Source organism: Cyprinus carpio, chromosome B8 (genome assembly GCF_018340385.1).
Source record: "Cyprinus carpio isolate SPL01 chromosome B8, ASM1834038v1, whole genome shotgun sequence".
Lineage (NCBI taxonomy): Eukaryota > Metazoa > Chordata > Actinopteri > Cypriniformes > Cyprinidae > Cyprinus > Cyprinus carpio.
The window spans coordinates 8,716,029-8,737,960 of NC_056604.1; the positions used below are offsets into that span (position 1 = coordinate 8,716,029).

General features: G+C 36.4%; 1 protein-coding gene across 2 annotated transcripts in view; it reads right to left on the minus strand.

Annotated features, from left to right (window-relative positions):
* Positions 1-21,932, minus strand: part of agbl4 (AGBL carboxypeptidase 4) — a 327,238-nt gene that overhangs the window by 226,259 nt on the left and 79,047 nt on the right. Inside the window, exon 1 of one of the 2 annotated variants that reach the window (XM_042729535.1) lies at positions 487-1,531. The exons of the other annotated variant lie outside the window; for it this stretch is intronic. Coding sequence (XP_042585469.1) covers positions 487-528 — 42 coding nt within the window. The 5' untranslated portion in view covers positions 529-1,531. Of the gene's footprint in view, positions 1-486; positions 1,532-21,932 lie in introns of those variants that run through there. 2 annotated transcript variants of the gene reach the window in all.

Here is a 21,932-nt window from a genome sequence, read left to right on the forward strand (position 1 = left end):
ACTTCTTGCGCAAGATTAAATGTGTGTGTATATGTGTGTGTGTGTTTGTTGCAGCACCTGCTGTCAGGACTGGATGTGATGCTGACAGGTCAGTAATGTAGGATTAGGCTGGAGGGATTTCTGCTTGCTGCTGCTCTGCGGAGATGTCCTTGGAAAGGACGCAGTCCACTGCGGAGTGACTTCGCTACTTCGACTTCCCATCCCACAATGCGTTTAATAGAGCGAATAGTATGAAGGCAGGATGTTTGCGTCGCATCTACAACTCGGGGATTCTTTACCTGCGGTATTATCTAAAAGGCCTCTTTCAGCGGCAGTCAAAGAAACACTTCCCCTAACAAACGTGTCGTATGTCCTTAAGTCGCAAATAAAAGGGAAAAGAGAGGGAGAGTGTGGGCGAAAGAGAAGAGAAGTGGCTCGTTTTATTTTTTATGCGTCTCCGTCGATGCAAAGACTCGCCGGGACACAAAGGAAGCCATTACTGCTTACCATTTGTTGAATTCTCTGGTGCCAGAAAACTGACAGGTCCATTTCTCTCGCCGTTCAGAAAGAAAGCGCGAGAGACAGCCATCGCATAGGACACCTAATTACCTCACATTGTGAGGGACAATACAGCCGGCGATAAGCCACCCTACTTAGGAGAGGGCCGTGTGTGAGCGTATGTGCGTGGGAGGACACGTGTGCGCCGGGCAGACGTGAACTGCATGATCTCTGCATCCGTTTCGGTCCGAGCGGCAGACAGCGATGAAAGTCGCTCAAATGACTAATGTCTTCGGTGGTGAAAAATTAATGATTTTTCTAGCCAGGGTTAATGGACATGTCAAACACAGAAAATGAGTTGTTTGAAAGTAAATTACTGTAATCTATATTTAGGCAACTCAGTTAGCCTCATCAGGAGAGCTTTAACAACACCAGCGAGACTCTACCAACCCGATACTCTCTCCCTCTCACAAACATGCAGAGCTTCTTCTACCTTCTGGCTCACGAAGAGACACGATACAGAACTGTGAAGGAGATTAGCACATCCAGACACTCGTCCGGCCGTTGGAGGAGCAGAGGATCAGGTGATCTTTCGTAAGAACACACTGAACAATTCATGAGAGCAGCGCAGAATGGGACGGTTCATGCGCAACGGCCCGTCCTGAGGAGGAGTAGTACTTGGCCAACAAAAGCTTGATAAATGTGTTTTGCAGCGGCTTTGTTTATGTCCTGAAGTCTTGAAAAGTGAGGTTACAAAGCACATTCTGGAAGAAAAAAGCTTAGAGGAGGGAGATGCAAACAGCAGCTATCAGAGATTCCATAGGGGGAGCTATTGATGTGCACAAATGCCATTGCAGCACTAAAAGGCTGTGTGTGTGTGTTTGACTGTGGGACCTATCCCAATTCAGACATGGGCTGAGCTCAGTTTAAAATGAGGATTGGACTGGAGAGAATGCAGGTTTCTGTAAAGAATGATTCCGACTATTTTAAGCAAACACAAAAAGCTACTCTGTGCTAATAAGATCTGGTATCCCAAAATGGGATTCAAAAACACATTCAAAATAACAATGAAGAACAAAATTTGCCATCTGTCTCATAAACTGATATTTAAATGGTGATGGATTTTCAATATTATGTCAAGCATTATAAAACAGCTACTGTAGTAAAGTTTTTTTTTTTTTTTTTTAGTTTTGTTTGTCTTATTGCTACAGACCAGTAAGGCTGCACGATTAATCGGCTACTGTCAACAAAAGAGAAGCTTAAATGGCTCCCTGTGGTTTTCTGCCATTTAAAAGCTCCATGGTATAATGTTTGATAAAATTAAGAAATTAAAACAGTTGTAAATATTGGTATTGTAATTTTAAAGTTGTACTGTTAAATAAAAAATAGTATTATTATTATAACTTTTTTATTATACAGTGAAGAATTTCAATTTCCTAATCTGTTTAATATTTGAAGAGTTTATTTGCAAAAACAGATAACTATTACTTTACATAAATCATGCTTTTTATTGTTGTTTTTATTGTGTTAGCTGTATTTTTTTATAGTTATATCACATATAACATAGGTGATATAAAAATAACATATTATTTAGTTAATCAAAACAACCCAATTGCAGTTTGATTGATATTAATTGGAATGCACGAAAAAAAAAATTAATTAAAATTTTTTAAAATGGAGTATATTTTTATATAGTAAAAACAACAACAAGAATAAATTATTATTATTATTATTAAATACTCAATTATTTTACAGTGAAATACTGGTAATATTTAATGGTATACTAATGGTAATATTTCATATTTTCTCATTATTCTTACAGTACATACTATATTTACTTTACAGTAAAATATTACTTGGTATTAGTAATATTTGCTATTTTGTTTAATATTTTTAAACAATTAAACAATACCAACTATATTTATAATTATAGTCAAGATAAATAAATACATGTATATTTTATTTTTGCTGAAATTGTGCTCTGCAAATTTTTTTACAAAAAAAACAAAATTTTTAAGCAGGAAAAAAGTGAGCAATTCTACAGACCAGATATCAAAGTGTTTAAAAGTATAAAACAAATATAAAATTTATTAAATAATCAAATCATATTTCAGATAGAATGTATCGATGGTAACAAAGCAAAATCTCAAATTTCAATATTCCTCCTTCCAGTCCAAATCCCTTTTTGTCTGCACTGTCTCCCCGTTTACATTTCAACAGAAATCATATTTCTCCCCCTCCTCTCTCACTTTCTCTCATTTTCTTCCACATTCACATGCCCTGTTCTTATCTCTCTATCCATACCGCACAAGGGCGAAACCCCCGAGCCTGCCCACCACATACGACCAGGCACAGAGATAACACGTGTGTGTTTGTGAGTGGGGAGCCTCAGTGAGTGACAGACTGCAAACACAAAGATATGTACCTTGGGCAAGCGTTTGCTGCGGGCTCAGATTGTGTGCTATTAGCTGGTGTGGTAAGTGAGTTTGACGGCAACGAGATTGGAACAGGGAGGGCCAACAGCAGCCAACACAATACACACACAGCACACTGAGGGCCCCATGGCACTGAGGGCAAGAGCAAAGCAATATGCCAGCATATGTGAACCAGTGCAGGGGAGAGAGACGAAAACAGACCAGAAGAGATGGCACAAGATAAGCAGAGGTGAGGTAGCATGAGACCAAAGACCAGATCAGTCCACATGAGAAAAGACAAGACCAGGGGCCTGATGTATAAATAATAAACACTGCATATGCAATAAATGTGTATTTATGTTAGATAATATTTTAAACCAAAAAAAGTTTGACAGTATCTTTGTTTTGTTGCCAGTAAAAATCTGTAAACCATGAATGTACCAATAAATCTAAATATCTAGTACATTTCAGTTTGACAATAAATCTAAATATCTAGTACATCATTTGATCACAGTAATATTTTATAGTGAAATATTATTCATTATTACAATTTAAAATAACTGTTTTATGCTTTAAAATCTATTCTATTTCTGTTATGGCAAACCTGAATTTTAAGCATCATTACTCTTCAGCATAACATGATGTATCTTCAGAAATCATTCTAATATGCAGATATGATGTTCAAACAACATTCTATCTTATTACGCATCTTATTATCATCATAAATTATAATGTTAAAAACAGTTTTGCTGCTTAATATTTTTTGTGGAAACTGTGATTGTTTTTTTCTTTGATGTCTAGAAAGTTCAAAAGAACAGAATTTATTTTAATTTTTTGTAACAAACCTTTACTGTCACTTTTGCTCAATATATTGACATATTGACCCAAACTTTTAAACAGTTAAGAGAAGCAAAATCATAAATAAATGAAAATACATAGATAAGTAAACAAAGTGCCAATGGGATAATACACTTACATAATCAAAAACTATTCTCTGAAATCAAACAAAGTTTGTTAAATTGTACAATTCTGTTTCTCAGATCAATTTATAAGCAACACTGTTTTTTGTTTTGTTTTGTTTTGTATTGTTAAACAGCAAATAAACAGATAAAATAATTTTAGTCATGTAATATCCATCTTATCGGTATCATCTATTTTAAATTTCTTTACTGTTAAACACAGCAGTATTCTATGGCAATTTGGATGGCAAAATGACAATTATTTGTACATGAAGTACATAAATTAACAAACACTCCAAGGTGAATATGTGCAATACTTTTAGGATATGCAGGAGAGATGAGGAAAAGTGAATCATATGGAACTATACAGGCACGGTTTCTCAGCAACAGGGCTATGAGAAGATGTGAGAGGTTGACTAGTGTCAGGACTCCACAGCGCCACCATCCAGCAGCCACTATGCTCTCTCTCTCTCAGTCGGTGTCAATACACCACAACTGCTTCTTAAACACTGACAAATTTAAAGTAAATCTCTTCATGCTCTAGTAAGAACCACATCTGTTCGTTCGTTTTGTCCAGTTGAAGATCAGGAGATGTGAATGTGGTGAAGCTGTGAGAGAGACAGCTCAGGGAGTAGGGTCTGTGCCCGCCTGTCTGCCTGGCATCCACAGTCCCAGCAGTGCCTGGCCTCTTTGCCTTCACTCCAGCTCCGGTCCCCAAGCTGCCACTAACGATCACTCGGCCTACCCCGGCACATGCAGACCATGCTAAAACACTGCAGCGAGACAGACACACACGTAAATTCCCAAGCACACATACACAATCTGAATATAAGACTACATGACAGAGAGGGTCTTACATAAGCAAAACAGTCAGCACTGCACTATTTTGATCTCTAGAACACACAATTTTGCACACAATGTTGTCGAACTCATTTTGATCAAAGAGAGCTGACTGATCATATGTCTAATATCATTTAAACATACTGTAGATACACTTCAATATCATACATGCTAACTGGGCCAATGAAAAAAAGTTATATAATTTGTCTAAATGTATTTTTATAGAATTAAACCTAAAAGTAATTTTCAAAATATTTATTTTAAATTTTAGTGCTGGGCAATGACTAATCACAAGTAATTGCATCCAAAGTTTTTGTTTCTATAATATATGTGTGTGTACTGTGTATAATTATTATGTGTATATGTAAATACACACACATGCATATATTTAAGAAAAAAAATATGTTTATATAATAAATATATTTATATATAATATAAATTATATGACTATAAATATATAAATGTAAATACATGTAAATATTTTCAAAATATATACTGTATGTGTGTGTATATTGTATGTATATATTGCACACACACACACACACACATATATAGTGTGTGTTTATATATACACACACACAACATATTTATTAGTGGTGAGCCGTTATCGGCATTAACGTGCTGCGTTAACGTGAGACTCTTATCGGGCGATAAAAAAAATATCGCCGTTCATCTATTCTCAAAGTTGGGTTGGGAGCTGGGTCTATACTACGCAAGCTATGATGACTTTCACCGTGATAGTTTAGCGCGGATGTATACCTAGACGAATTGCAATGTAGGGGGCGAGAATGAGTCTTCGAACCTGTGTGTATGCCTACTGTGAAATTACTAAGCTTCCCAAAAAAACCTCGACAAGACTCACGCCTGTTTCACACATACTCCGTCTGCAGTGCGTATGCAGTCCATGTGCGTTTTTTTTGGTATGTGGAAGCAGCACGGACTCATTGTGCTTTCACACAGGACGCGTTTGCAGCCCGCTACTGTTTAGTCCACAAACACAACATTTGTTCATTATTCTATATTTCAAACCATGTTAAAAAAAATTGTGACTCTTATCACAGAACAGTAACAATCTTTCATAATCATAGACATTAGTTTAAACTTAATAAATATAAACAACATATTATTCATTAATTGTACTTCTAGGTTTGTATAATAAGCTGCTCAAGCAAGCGGCAAAACATTTAAACACAACAATTAGCCTTCTGCTTCCATAAAAGTGCATAGGCCTATATCATGTTGCCTCGTTTATCTAAAGGTGCTCTTTTTCTTGTTTTAAATCTAGCCAAAAACCCATGTGTTGCGTGTGAAACACAGAAGGCTTTAATTAGTATACATTTATTGTGAAATTACTGCATTTCCATGTCAATCCATGTTAATTTTTACCGCAAACAATGCGCTGTCATTTTAATTCAGCGCATGCAGCACAGCAAAAAAAGACTCGGTTACGTAAACGATCGCTGCACTGCTGCAGACGCACCGCTCCTGGAATGCAACCACGTGAACACTGGAATCCGTTAACATGGGTGCGTAGGGTGAGTAAAATTGAAAAGATTGCTGTGCGTACTGCAGACGGAGTATGTGTGATACAGGCATAAGGTTTGTTTGCAACTTGTGCAATGCGGAATTAGTTTACTGTAGGAGTTCTTCCAGTCTCAAGTACCACTAAACACCAAAGCATCCCTTAGCTAATGCGGAAGATGCCGGGCCAAGCAATGTAGCGCAGGGGAAGAGTCGTCGTCAAACTACTATGTTTGAGTGCAGCACAGCTCTATCAGTACTAACAAGTACATCTTATTGAACATAATTTGAATGCCTTCGGCAGAATTCAAATGAGCCATTTTAATCTAGATTAATCTAGATTAATTCCAAGATTACAGTGAGATTAATCTAGATTAAAAAAAATAATCTATGCCCACCACTAATATTTATATAAAAAAAAAGATATAATATAAATTGTATTAATATAAATATATACATTCAAATATATATTCAAAATATATACTGTATGTGTCGCGATTAATCATTATACACACACACACACACACAAATACATATACATATATATGTGTGTATATATATATGTCCTGGCCAAATTGCCCCCCTGGCCTTTGTCAATAATCCCCAACCACTTGACTGGCTCTGTCTCTCTCTCCTCTCCACCTGTAGCTGGTGTGTGGTGAGCGCACTGGCCCCGTTGTCCTGTGGCTGCCATCGCATCATCCAAGTGGATGCTGCATTGTTCTCAACAAAGCTATTTGTTCTCAACAAAGCATTGTAAAGCGCCTTTGGGTGTACAACAATACACAATAAAGTGCTATATAAATGGCATCATTCTTCATTCATTCATTTCATTCATATATATATATACACACATACACACACACACACACATGTATATATATGTATATATACACACACAGCATTTATATTATATTTACTATTAATAAAATAATTAAAATATACAAATTATACAACAACAAATTAACACACACATATAGATGTTTACAATTATTATTATTAAATAATAATAATAATTATATAATTTAAATTAAAAAACAATAATTAAAAAAAAATCTAATTGAATTTTTTTATATTAAATAAATATAGTGTAAATATATTATTTAAATATTTTATATAACAATATTTTATTAAATTAGGACCACCTACTCACCTGTTAACATGTGTGAACTGAATCAATGTCACATACCCTAAGCCACAGCTCCTACATAAATACATCTGACACCAAAGACACTGAAGAAAGAGCTAAACGATTGTGTACTGCAGTTTTTCAGATTCATAAAGAAAGATAATAAATTACTATCTCCATGGTGAATAAGCTGACGGCTACATTTCCATTTCCATTTCTTTTGTTCGTCTGCATGCTTTGCTGTCATAGCGTGCAAGAGAGGTGACCGGCGTGCTAATGAGTCCTAAGTGGCACTGTTTGTGTTTACACCTGTTTATGTGCAGGCTGTTATCAAGCTTTACATGGAGTAAACATACACACACACACACACACACACACAAAGCCAGTGGATGTGTGTAAGCTGCTCTTCTATGAGCCAACATCACTTCTGTTCGCTTCCTGCCTGCTGTTTCTGTGTATTTCTGCCCTGCATCTGTCTGCTAACAGCCATCCACATATAAAGAGAGACCCCTAACCGCCCATCTGTCACTTCCATTCTTTTCTGATTCAGTCTTGCTCTCTGTGCAGTAGGGCTGGGTGCTATGATACTGTAGATACAGAAGTAAAAATGCAGCATATAGTATATATTGTAGAACATACAATAGGTTTCAAGTTACTTAGATTCTGCGATAGTGACTTTTTTTTTTTTTTTTTTGAACAGAGGATCCTCTTTATAATCATTGATGGAATCCCTATACCACAACACTCTTTTTTCACTTATAGATTTTTATTTTCTGAAATACTTTTTTGCTTAAAATTCTTTTAAGAAACTCCCTGGAGAAAATTAATGGGAAAATTCATCTGGAGCCACTAAGCGGTCACTTGCTGGGTCTCCATGCAACTACTTTTTATGTGAATTTTGAAATTGTGCTTAAAAATTAATACACTTGATTGAGATCGAGGTGTATTTTCATCCACAATCAAAATGTGCATTAAGGACGGTTTTCTCGTTTTTTTTTTTTTTTTTTTCAAAATGATGACACGTTGTGACCATTTTTGCACATTTACAGGCAATATGCCACTCCATGACACACAACTAAGGCAGGTTGCCTCGGGATAATATGCATAATGTGCATTACATAACTGAGGGAAATTAGCCATATTATGCATTCTCTCTCGTCAAATTTTCAGAAATAATCTTTAAAATGTTAAACAACTGAATGGAAAACCAGCAAATCATTTGTTATGAACAGTGGTTTTCTTTGCATTCCAAAATAAATATGTGATATTTTGTTATTTATATTGGTTTTCTTTGCATTCCAAAATAAATATGTAAATAAATGAAAATTATATTTATTTATTTATTTATTTATTTATTTATTATTTATTTATTTATTATTATATGACACAATATAACGGTCACACTTTCGAACCCAACAGTGCAGTATTAAATATAAGAGCTAAGAAGGTGACCGGCTATTCCTCTATAAAGAGCGATAGATAGAAAGAGAGAGAGGCAAAGAGCAATGCAGTGTTTGGATGGAGGTGGGTGGGGACAGGCTGCTGTATCAGCAGAATATGAGCAGCCCTCTCTTTCCCTCCATTCACCTCTCTCTCTCTATCTCTCTCTCAACCCCCAACTCCTCCCGCTCTCTGCTGGTGTCTGGGGAACTCAAGGGCAAGCACTCAGCTGTCACCTCCCCCCGCCTCTCTCTCTCTGTCCCAGCCCTTCTGCACACTTACCTAACAGAGAACAGTCACCTTACCGTATAACACACGGGACACTCTCCCATGAAACCTCAAGCTGGAACATACAACATACAGACATTAATATACCACCGGAGTAGTGTGACCAGCTGAAGCCTCGCAATGTGAGGTAAAAAAAAAATGATGTCACACACACATACAACATGAACCAAAGTCACCTATAGGCATATGGAACATAGTCACCTATGGTATATATAGAATACCAGTAACCTTAACAACACCTTTACCTGTAGAACATATGAAACGCAAAGAATACAGTCACCTTGGAGCACAGCTAACACAGTCACCTCACTTACATCATACAATACAATGAAAGCAAAGTTACCACACATCCCATCCAGTGCCAGCAGTGTCCTGCAGGGTGACATGCTATACTTAATATAAAAGTCTTTGAAGCAATTAATATATGATTATTTTAAAATTATTAGGTGTGGCTTTTACATGGTTTAATTGTTCTTTTAAAATTTAATTGTCACATTTAATTGAACAGAAAACAAATTGGTAAAAGAAAGGTTAAAATGGTAAAAAATTCACATAAGAAAATAAACAATAATTAAATTAATAAATGATAATGAATTAAAATACATAGAAATCAGTGATAATAGTTATATACTGTGTGTGTGTGTGTGTGTGTGTGTGTGTGTGTGTGTGTGTTTGTGTGTGTGTGTGTGTGTGTGTGTGGGTTTTCAGTGGTGTTTGTTTTATTCTTTTTGTGTGTGTGTGTTTTGTTTATGTATTTATGCTGGATTTTGCAAATATATATATTTAGGATTCTGTACAAGTGTATACAGTATAATGACTGGTCACAATTTAAAATTTTAATTTAAAATAATATTACTTTATTTTTTTTTTAATATAATTTTAATTTTGTTTTTTTTTTAGTAATGTTTTTAAGTAGTTTTTATGATTAGAAATTTTTTAATTTGTTTTTTTAATTAATGTTCTTATTAAAGCTGCATGTATAAAATAATAATAATAATTATTATTATTACTTACAACCTGTTTAAAACCATTTTAGATGGAGTACAGTACATCACAAAAAAGTATTTAATTCCCAAAACATTTTCATGCCAACTGGACAACATTCGGGATTGAAAAACGAATTCAAATCTGGAAATGTACAGAAAATGTACAGAAATGTTTTGAAAAAATATTTAGGATTCTCGGTCACTAATCAAACCATTTCTTGGTCACTCTAACCATTTCTTGGTAACTAATTAAATAAGTAAATTAGTGACATTGATGAGAAGTTAGATGTCTATGCTAAACATGATCATCAGGTTTTAATGAAAAAAATGTAATGAAGAAAAAACTATTAAATTACAAACATGCAAAACAGAAGCATGTTCACAAGTGGACTGTATATTTATATTTATGTCGAAGCTAAAGGTCACAACCATGTTATGTGTCAACTTCCCGGTTATCTATACAGCGTGCTTCTGCCTGGGTACACAGGCGAATGTATTAAGCAGATGCCAAACACTTCTCACTCCACACTTCAACACACTTAACACCTCTTCAACTTTGCACAGCTACTAAACTCCTTATACAGCACTCACCTCATTTTCAAATCTGTAGCTCTCTAGGTGATCGTTTTTTTTTTCAAACCATTTACACATGCAACAATGTTACCAAAACTGTCTCCTAGCATCCGATCTGATAACAACAAAAGCACCTCCAGCAACACATACTGTACAGTACAAAACAATCACTTTAAGCAAGTCTCCTTAAAATCAACATGAAGAATAAGATATACGACCATACGAAACAATCCTAAGCAGTCTCCTAGCAACCCCTCCAACACCATGATCAAAACAGCCTCCTATCAACCAGCCCAACACTGTTACCGAATAGCATTGTCTAGGTCTGTTAGTAGGATCATCATCACCATCAACTACAGTCTCAATCCCACGGCTGCTAACAGTCGGCTTCTGATAGCTCATACACCACAGTCAGACGATCTCCAAGCTCTCCCTCCCACAGATCAGAGCACTATCGTAACAGCGCTCCCAAGAGAACATAGGCAGGGCGGAAACAAATATGTTCCCTGACTTCGGACTTTCTGACACAATACGCCACTGCTACAGAGTTTGGCAGCAGCGAGACGGGAGCTCGCGGAGTGTGTGAAAATACGTGTGTGATTGTTCCTGCAATATGCCGTGCTGCTCGTAGACTGTAGATACTGACAGTGCTTTCATCTCTATGTGTTTATTAGTTCTTGGTGCAATAGCTTCTGTGCGTTTTGCCTAAATGAATAAGGATTCACTTTGAATTTTTAAACACTGCAATAATTTCTGATTGTGTGAGCATCAAGGCTAGAATACTAACAGCCTTTAAATATGTGCCCACCAGAGATGTATTTTTGTTATTAAAAGTAACATTAAATTACATGAACTGCAACGAACATAATGGCACTTGTGCTTTAATTCAGAGTTGATATACAATAAAGTCTAATTTCAAAACCTATTAAATAAACAGTTAGGTTTTCGCTAGATAACAATCTTGCTCAAATTAATTGCAGAATATACACACACACACACAGTTCTCCTGTAATCATCTTTCTCAGTGGGAGGCCTGTAGAAATAGAGCTGATTGACTATAAGAACAATCAAGGCTACTTTAACAAGTGGTTATGTCTTACTGAATAGAAACAAGACATATGAGATCTCTTTAAATATCTTAATTGGTTCTTCAAGACAACATTGAGTTTTCTCGAGAAAAAGACTTTAGTAACAAGTGTCTTCCAGAGTTTAGATCTCAACGTCTCAATCTACCATCCATATTTGCCAATTTAATAAAGTTTTCCATCAAAACAGATTTTAGCTCAAACACTTCATCAAATATTTCCAAGACCAATTTATCTGAGCTATGCTATTTATATTTATTTTATATCCCTATGCACTTAAGCTGCGTAACAACAAAATCACTGATGTTGCCTTGACACTAAAAAAAATCGCTGTCAATGTGAACAGCATTTTAATCAGTATTAATCATTTTGTTGTATTTTCCATGAGTTTATAGTTAATGCACTTAAATCAGTAAACTTTTTAATGTTTTTAAAAGAAGTCTTACCAAGGCTGTATTTTTTTTGCTAGAAATCGAGTAAAAACAGTAATACTATGATATATTGTTACAATTTCAAAGAACTATTTTCTATTTAATATATTTTAAAGTACTTCTGTGATGGCAAAGCTGAATTTCCAGCAGCCATTACTCCAGTTTTAGTGTCACATAAATCTTTCAAAAGTCATTCTAATATGCTGACTGGTCATTTTTTTAATATCACAGTTGGAAAAAAAAATTGTGCTGCTTCATATTTTTGTGGAAACCTTGACACGTTTTTCTTAGAGGAGTTAAAAATGTAAAAAACTAAATAAAAATAAAAAATAACAGCATTTATTAAATCTTTATTGTTTCTTAAATGCTCCTTGACAAATAAAAGTAATAATTTCTTAGTTTTGATTAACCAAATAATGATTTTTCTCAAGGGGGAAAAACACCATTTATGGTCTACACCACCTTGCATACTGTTCAACTTATTTAACACAGTCAGTTTAAGATAGGATGTAAACACAGCCTCTATTCTTTCTCATGAGGAATTTTGGAAAAAGTAAAACCTGAGACTAACTATGAAAGAGCCTCTTCTGAGCAATAAAATGTTCCTCTGGTGTATTAATAACAGAAGCGTTTTATCGTTCCATCAGTCATTTTCATCAAGAGAGAAGCTTTGGACCACTTTTATTCATATCCTACAGAATTCAGACTCCCAGATTTCTCTGTCTCTGTGCGAGAGATAAGGAGAGGACGTCCATGCCACGTGAAGGTCGTGCGTCTGCAGCAGGAAGCGGGCTGAGGCAGCAGGGTGGTTCGCTCCTCTAATCTAATCTAAACGGGAAGAGGCTTCTGAGGGAGATGTAATTTCAGAGGCCCAAAAAAAGCAGCTTCAAATGCGGCTGATCACATTAGCTTGCCATCACTAAATAGGATTTCTCTACTGTAACAGCAGAGCGTACCCATTACAAATGACTTAAGCTCAGAGACCAGTAACTCAATAGGGGAAAAAATCAATATATATCAGAAATAATTACCCCCCTCTTCTTCCCCCCCAAAAAACCTGTTATTCCACCCACCAAACATCTCCGCCAGCCTCGCCACCTCCCAAGCTCTCAGATCTGTCATTAATCACACTGAGATTTCTGGGTTGGATAAGATAATTAAGACAGGAGAGGAAAGACAGAGAAGTGAGGTGTTGATTTTAAGGTTAGAGAAACCAGGCGTGTTTGAATGGCAGAGATAAGTACAGCAGTTAGAAGGTGACAGTTCGGAAAGAGAAAGAGAAGGAGAAAAAGAACGAGAGAAAGAGAGGGACTGTCTCACCTCTGCTGTGTGTGATCCATCAAACAAGGGAAAAACACAGGAATTCATCATAGAGGAGCATTCGGACTGTGCAAATCAACATTATGTGAAATCGCCCGTCGGCAAGAGGAGGAGGAGGAGGTATAAAATGAAAAACAAATAAATCAAAAGTGAAGAAAAAAAAACACTGGCAGACCTTTATCTGTTTCTTTGTCTCAAGTTGTTTTTCAGAAAACACACGAGACAAAATATGAGGCTAAGTGACAATGTTTCATATGTTCAGACTGAACATTCATGTCAATTTAATGTGCATGTATGTGTGTACTATGTCACGTTATAAGATTGCATTAGGAATCCATGCATGTATATAGCTTTGTTTCATTCCTGTGTGTGTGTGTGTGTGTGTGTGCGTTTCCATCACTCTCTGCCAGTTCCACCTGATTTCATCTACTTCTGCTGGAACAAACAGCCAGTTGGGAGGCAGCTAGCATCGGATTGGGAATGAAGAGCCTCGTATCGAGACAGAGAAACAGGCGAAAAGACAAAGCGGAGAGGAGAGAAAACTGCCGGCATCTGCTACTTCATTAGCTGGTGAGGTTAAAGAAGTATTGCTTCAGCCTGGCTGACAGAGAATGAAGAAATATCCACCTGGAGTCAAACACAATGGAGAAGATGGGCAATTCGTCACTCTGAGAGGCTGGGAGTGTGGATGAGAGAGCCACTGCAGATGAGCCAAGAGCAGATGATGGAACACACACGTATGCGCTCACACATACACAAACACGGGCTAAACAGCATGTCTATGTTGATTTTTAGACTCTCAGCTTGAGTTTAAGGTATTCTGCTGGTTCACTGTAAAGGACTATTCACGTTAAACCTTATTTAGAGACTTCGCTGGGAAGTAACAGTGATCCAAAACCAGGCAGCTGAAGGGAGAAAGGCAAAAAGGTAGAGGAAAAAGAGATGGAAGATTAAAACTCAAACTGTAAAACAAAAAGTTTTTATATTAAATTGTATTTAATTTTATTCAATGAATAAACACACAAAGGGTGTAATATGTTTAACTAATAGTAAAAATTATAAATTTTTTGTTGCCTTTAAAAGACAGCAGCAAATTCACTGTTGGCTTAAAATACCCTGTACAGCAATTTTTTGAAATGTAATATAGATGAAAGTTAGAAAATAGCACACAAGTGTTTTACTAAAATCAATAACTTTGCATCTTAAACAGTTCTGTAAACTAGCCTGCAGCTTAGAGGTGACAGCTGGCAATTCCAGTTTAAGGCCTTGAGTATAACCTACTCAACCTCTAGAGGAGCATTAGAGGTCAGAGGTGAAAATGAACCATAAACTGAATGGATTTTCATTTGTAGTTGTTCATCAATTCAAATAAGGCAAGTCACAGTACAAAAATTGATCTAAACTGAATTCCTTATAGCAAGAGCTCATGAAAGAGTCCAGTTGGGCTACAGGATGATTTGAGGGAAAAGAAAAATCACACATATACTAAAAGAAAACATGCTTTAAAAAATTATACCAATACATATTAAACAAAACACAATAATGCTGATTCAAAACTGAGTCTGATGATGATCAATATTAAATGTCAATATAATTTAAAGGCCTCTTCTTTATTAAATGAGTAAATTCCATGTATCCCCTTTAGTTTTCCCCTAACATTAGTAATTAAAGCATAAACTTGCTCCTGGAATTTATAAATATCCTGAAGAGCAAGTGTGCATGCACTCTCCATAAACACATGGCTGTATAGATAGAAATGTTTGCTTCATCAACAGCCCCATATGAAAGACCAAGATGTGCACGTCTTTTGCCGCTTTAATGTGAGGAAGAGCGTCCCATGGTTCACATTCCCTTTAGAAAGGCTGATTTGTTACATAATAAAGTGATGAGTGGGGAGGAAGATGGAAGCTCAGTGTGGTGGCACTGCGATCAGAGCTTCTTTACGGGTTATTAAGATGTACCTGGGTGTGACAGGGCATCAATAACTTCAGCGCTGGCAGAGACAGCCCGCTGAGAGGCAGATGGCATACATGACTGGATATAAGTGATTATGCAGCATAATTAAAGGCAATCATAATTTCACAAAGTTTCACTTGCACTTTTGCAAGAGGCTGCAGCAGGCGCAATTAAGACGTTATACTGCAGCCTGGGCTCAATGTGCATCACAAGAAGAAAGAGAGTGATCAAGAAGGAGAAAGAGTAAAATAAGGAATTGCAGGCTTACTGTATATGCTCTTTGGTATCAAGAACCAGATTTTTATATTTTCTGAAGAAGAAGCCATCATGATGCTTCGGATGTTCTAGGTGGTTGGCAGGCCTGATTAAATGTGATGAAAAAGTGTGATGTGTGATAAAAAAAAAAAAAAAAAAAAAAAAAATGCATCCTGCAAAACAATGGCAAGAAAGCACATCTTTCAAATGAGTTGATCTCAAGAGCTGCACACAATGACATATACCGAAGCACTAGCAAGGTGAACCGGTACTTTATAGTGAATCAAAAACATACTGCTCAACCAAAGTAGTCCAATTCATAAATAAATGACTACTATGAACTGGTTATTTTTAGTGATTCAAAAGCATACAGTGGAACCAATGTAGTCTGAATCACAAATGCCTCTTATGAACAAGTTCTTAATAGTGATTCAAAAATCCTGCACAGTCAGGGTAATCTGATTTACATACAAATCGTTATTATGAACGTGAAATTTAAAGTGAATCAAAAACAAAACGCAACTAATGTACTAATGTAGTATGAATAAATAGCTATTTTGTACTTTTTATTTTTTTGATTTTTTAGAATAATTTTAAGCAGGTGATAATTTGTATTTTTAAAATGAATACTTCACTTGATTAGCAGTACAAAACAATGTATAAACACTTTAACTAAAATAAAGCCAAGTGAATCAGAATTGAACTGAATTACATACTGATTTCAAGTCTTAGAAATGTTTTAAAAAATATTTCCTTAACACTTTCCCCACATGTTATTGGTTGGTAAAACAAATAGCTCCACCTCAATCAGGCGTCATTGGATGAGTCCAAAAAGTCAAGTGGAAGATGACATTACTACACACACTGTGGGCAAAAAGCATCATTCTCCATGGACCACTAACAATAAATGTGTACATTACACTTGATAAGTAGAGGGACAGGGTCAGAATGGAAACCAACTGTGTTGTCATACACACAAACACACACACCATTAATAAAATGTGTGGAAATAAAGCATCACAAGAAAACCTTTTCAATGGCCTCCTGACCCTCTCATCATGCATATCACACAATGCCAAACTGGCAGCCGTATAGCGCCGTATGGATCAACAAACACTTATGCTTGCATGCTGTAACACACACTGGGATCAAAGTTAAGCAATACACTTTCCAAAAAAAAAAAATATATATAATACTCACTAGTCACTAGGGTGGTAGCCTTTCAATGTACTAATACTGTATGTGACCCTAAACCACAAAACCAGTCATAAGGGTAATTATTTGAGCTGAATAAATTATCTTTCCATTGATGTATAGTTTGTTTGGATAGACAATATTTTACTGAGATCCAACTATTTGAATATCTGCAAACTGAGGGTGCAAAAAATCTAAATATGGAGAAAACCGCCTTTAATTCAATTAAATTCAATACACTTTATTGTCCCTAATGGGGAAATTTAACTTGGACCCTGGAGTCTACATACACTGATCAACATTGCATTGCATAATAAAAATCCACATACTGTAAACATAGATAAAAACCAACATTTCAAAATACAATAACAACCATAACCAACAAGGAGTTACATCATGTATAAATTACATGCTTAAAACACTTTAAAGTTGTCCAAATGAAGTTCTTAGCAATGCATATTACTAATCAAAAATTAAGTTTTGATATATATTATGGCAGGAAATGGTCTTTAATAAATATCCTAAAGAACTTTGGCATTAAAAAAAATCGATCATTTTGACCTATACAATGAATTGTTGGCCATTGCTACAAATAAATCTGTGCTACTTATGACTGGTTTTGTGGTCCAGGGTCACATATTACTTTATAAAAGGTACTTTTGAAGTACTTATATGTACCTTAGGGGTAAATAAAGAACAAAGGTGTACAATTTAGCTTTTGCACTTTAGGGTACTGCCCTAGTGAAAATTTTGTACTTATTTTCTGTGAGTGTATGAAAATAAAAATATGGAGAACACACTGGATTAAAACAATGCATATGAATGGTATAAGCAGAGGAAATAATTTTAATTTAAGCCACATTAGCATATAAAATACTTTGAAAACATATTTAATGACTTTTTACCCACATATTAGCTATCTGAAAACACACTAGCTAATGAGGGTACTACTGTCAAGCTGAGAGGACATATTGAGTGTGTGCAATTCCTTATCTAGAGAGCACACAGTCTCACAGGATGATGGCCTCTCATTGCTGTCCTTGTGTGGACAGCGGTGATGGGAAAGCAGATGGAGGGTGGGAGTGTGTTTCTGTGTGTGTGTGTGTGTGTGTGTGTGTCCCTCTTGGATAATAGACTATTGGGATTAAATATTGGCTAGTGCTTCAGGTGGAGGGCAGTGGACTGGCTTGTAATGCATCACACTCAAGGCCTCTCCTCCTCTACCCTCCCTCTCTCTTTCCATCCATCTCTCTTTCTCTGTCACTACAATCCTCTGTATGGTTTATTTATGATAAGACCCCCCCCCACCCGCCCGCCCCCGCCAGACGAATTTGCCTTGTCCAAACAAGACAGGCTGAGAAAGCGTCTAAAATAAATGACAAACAGGATTCAATCTGACTTACATTTCGAGACAGATATAATTACCTCCCATTTCTATCAACTTCATTGCTATTTTTGTCTACTAAATATCATCTTCAAGCAATCTGCTCCCCAAACCTTCAATTTCACATAATCACTTACGTGCATAAAGTTTCCCCCGCTTTGACCGGAATTTCAGATATCTAAATGTTGGAGTGACTTTGCCTCGCCCAGGTGCTGTTGCGCGTGGATAAACGTGACATTTCGCCACTAAATTAGCATAATCACATTGACGACCGTGGAATCATATTGACTGCAGTACAATGGATTTGATTAGTTGAGGGGGAGCAAACAGCAGCATTATAATCAAGCTGGAAAAGTCACAGGTATTTTTCTCTGTTTCGTTGGAGGCTATCTGTGGCAACACTCCTGTCTGACATTATGCATCCTTGCCAATGAAGGCTGGAAGCGGCTAACAAGCAGCATGCTAACTGCTGTTAGTGCCGTTGTCCGTACATTAGTGAAGCTTGGTTGGTTTGTTTCGCATCATCTGCGGTGATAAATGCCAGTCTCCTTTTTCCGCAGCTATGACATTCATTTTCTTTTCAGCACTTTGAAGGTAACTCATTGCTAACTTCGGAGAACAAAACAAAAATCGAAACACATGAAATTTAACACATTAAAAAGTCTTAATTTCTGAAGAAAAATGTGTATATTTCAAAATACATGTGTGGTGAGATAATAACATGTTAGAATTAGCTGAATTAGCATGTCTTTGAATCATCCAAGGGCTCCGGCTTATTTAAAACAAAAGTCAAAACTGCTAGTCAGGGTTATTTTATCATGACTTTGTATGTTTATCTAGTAGTCAGTTCGACCTTGACCATCATTAACATGAATCTGCTCAGCACAATCTACTAAAGCTTAACATAAGCAAGTCCATAAAAACCAACCAGGGGCCTTTGTGCAAGAGAGATTCTAATTCCTCTTTACCGCCCCTCTGTTGTAAATAAAACTCTATTTCAGATGTCCAATTACAATAAGTACCTTTCATTTAACAGCTCAGTCTATGTTGTGGCCTTATCATTGAGAAAAGAGAGAGGGAAACGAGAGAGATAGAGATAAACAGAAGGAGAAATAAAGAGAGAGGGCTTTTATTTAGATCGCATACAATTACTCACAGTCGTTTTGTAAGTGCAGCAAACTGCAGCGGGTTTCTGCACCGCTCATTTGCTTAACAAGGTAAAAGCCAGAGAGGCCAGTCACAGAATCAAGACAGATGTCTTCACGAAGGCGGAGGATCCAAAAGGAGACCAAACAAGTGTGTAAAGCATCACTATTACTATTGCTCAGATCGCTCAAGTTAGTGATTTGAACAAATGAAACTGTTTGTGCTACAGGCATGATTAATATCCCTCAAAATCGAGTGGCTTTTCTTTTTTAAGCAATTAGACATAGAATTGTATATTTTGGGGTGGGGTCTTTTGACTTGGGCTGGCAAGTAACCAGTCTGAACAGACTAAAAACCACCTAGAACACTCTATGAACCACACAGTAACACCCTGACAGCCAAACTCAGATTTTTTAATATTACGGCAGCATTTATTATGTATTTATTTTTACTTTTTATATAACAGTGCCATAAAAAAATCTACACAAAAAAATACTGGCACTACATTTCTAGACAATGTGTTAAAATTAAGTTAAAATTACTTCAACCTTTAAAAAAAATGCATCTTGGGACACTTCCATTTTAGTCAAATCACTTAATCTGAAGGTTTTTGAATGTGAGAACCCTCTAATAAACACATCCCCAAACAGCTACAGTAATTATGCAGGGTTTACTTAAAGGAATAGTTCACCAAAAATGAAAATCATAATTTAGTCACTTTCATTTCATTCCAAACCAATATAACTTACTTTATTTTGTGAAACACAAAAGATGATATTTCAAAAGTCAGTTGGGTCTAAACAACAATGGACCCTACAGATTTTCATTGTACGTTCAAAGAAAAAGACACTTAGACATTTTCAGAATACCTTCTTTTGTGTTCTGATAAAGAAATAAAGTCATGCAAGTTTGGAATGACATGAAGATGAGTAAATGATGATAGAATTTTCATTTTGGGTAAACTATCTCTTTAAGGCTGATTAATCAAACCCAACACACCATATTAAAAAAGCAAAAAGAAAAATGTAGCTTTTCTGTATGTAATGGAAGCATGCGCCTGGAGGTAATTAGGTCTTCTCAGCCTCCCAGACATACATTGAGTCCTTGAGGAGGGCAAAAATCTGCCTTGCAAGCTCCCCATCTGATCTCAGGACTTTGTGTTTGTACTTCGTTACAGTGGCTGATACAAGATTAGATAGACGCTGGCATATCGCAGACGTGCATCTCGATGGCTTGCAGAGTGCACTTTCCAATTCCAGAGATGACCTTCTGAAAGAGCAGAGCGAAACGAAAGTGAGAGAGGGAGAAAGCGGGGGGAGTTTCAGGAAGGGCACGGGAAGCTGATACCAACTCTCCGATTATAATCACAGAAATAGGCATCCTGGCTGCCTAAGACGGTCCTTAATGAAAAGAGATATTCACAGTGTAGCTAGCGGTAAATTCTTATTATCTTAGATGTTCTACCGATCGTCGGGGCGTGGGGGGGTTCAGGGGGTGTGAACTAATTACAAACATTGATGGCTTTGATTGAATCTGTTTGAGATGAATGACTCAGCAATGGGATTTCAATACACCTTGTCCCAGTGTGGGCATTGCAAATCAATGTACCTTAGTAAGCGTTTTGCTACTATGACTCAAAACATGCAAGAGTTAATCCAAGAAATGAGTCTAAGAAATTATTAAAATATGAGAGCGCACTACAGGGAGCTACAGGTCCACGATCATTTAAGCTATAAAGCTGCTGTGATTTGAGCTCTGAGGACCTATATGAGGAGCTATAGTATAGAAAGCAAATCATTTCAGCTGCAGAGAACCTATTATGTGAGCTAAAAAAGATTAGGAATCTGAACACTAATAATCTGAGCTAAAAACCTATGGTCTGAGATATTAAGATATTTTAGCATAAAAATGCAGACTGCACATCTCACCCTCTTCAGAAACAAACTCTCCAATATACATCGCTCTCAGGACGTGTAGCTGTCAATCTGTGTTTACCGCTGATCAATCTAGGGAACTGAAACAGCATGATTTCTAACAGCAGAGATCAATGAGTCACAATGAGTCTTTGTTCGACAGGCCTTGGAGACTATGTTTACGTATTGGACGGCATATGCTGATTCATAAAGGGAACTTTTTATTTAAGTACATGTTGAGAGTAAATGCAACAGTGAGTAATAAGAAGTCCATGGACATTGTGAACTATTGTAAACGAGTCAGACTTTAGTGTGCAGAAACCTATGCAAATCACATCACATATTACATTCTGTTCCCAGTTGCAACAAGTGAAGAAAACACTTAATTACCACTAAGGGTTTGCGTAATTTTTATAACTTTCAGGGTTTGTTGCAACCAGCTGCAGATTTCTTTGTTAGCCAGCTTATACCAGAAGACGTTGTTCTGGTAATAAACTCAAATCACCAGACTAAACCAACACAGCTCATCCTGAATGACTTTTTCCAGCAGTCTTATCACTCATCAGAAGACTACTGTATCATATTTATTGGATTTGTCTTACCTACTCCTATAACATGAAG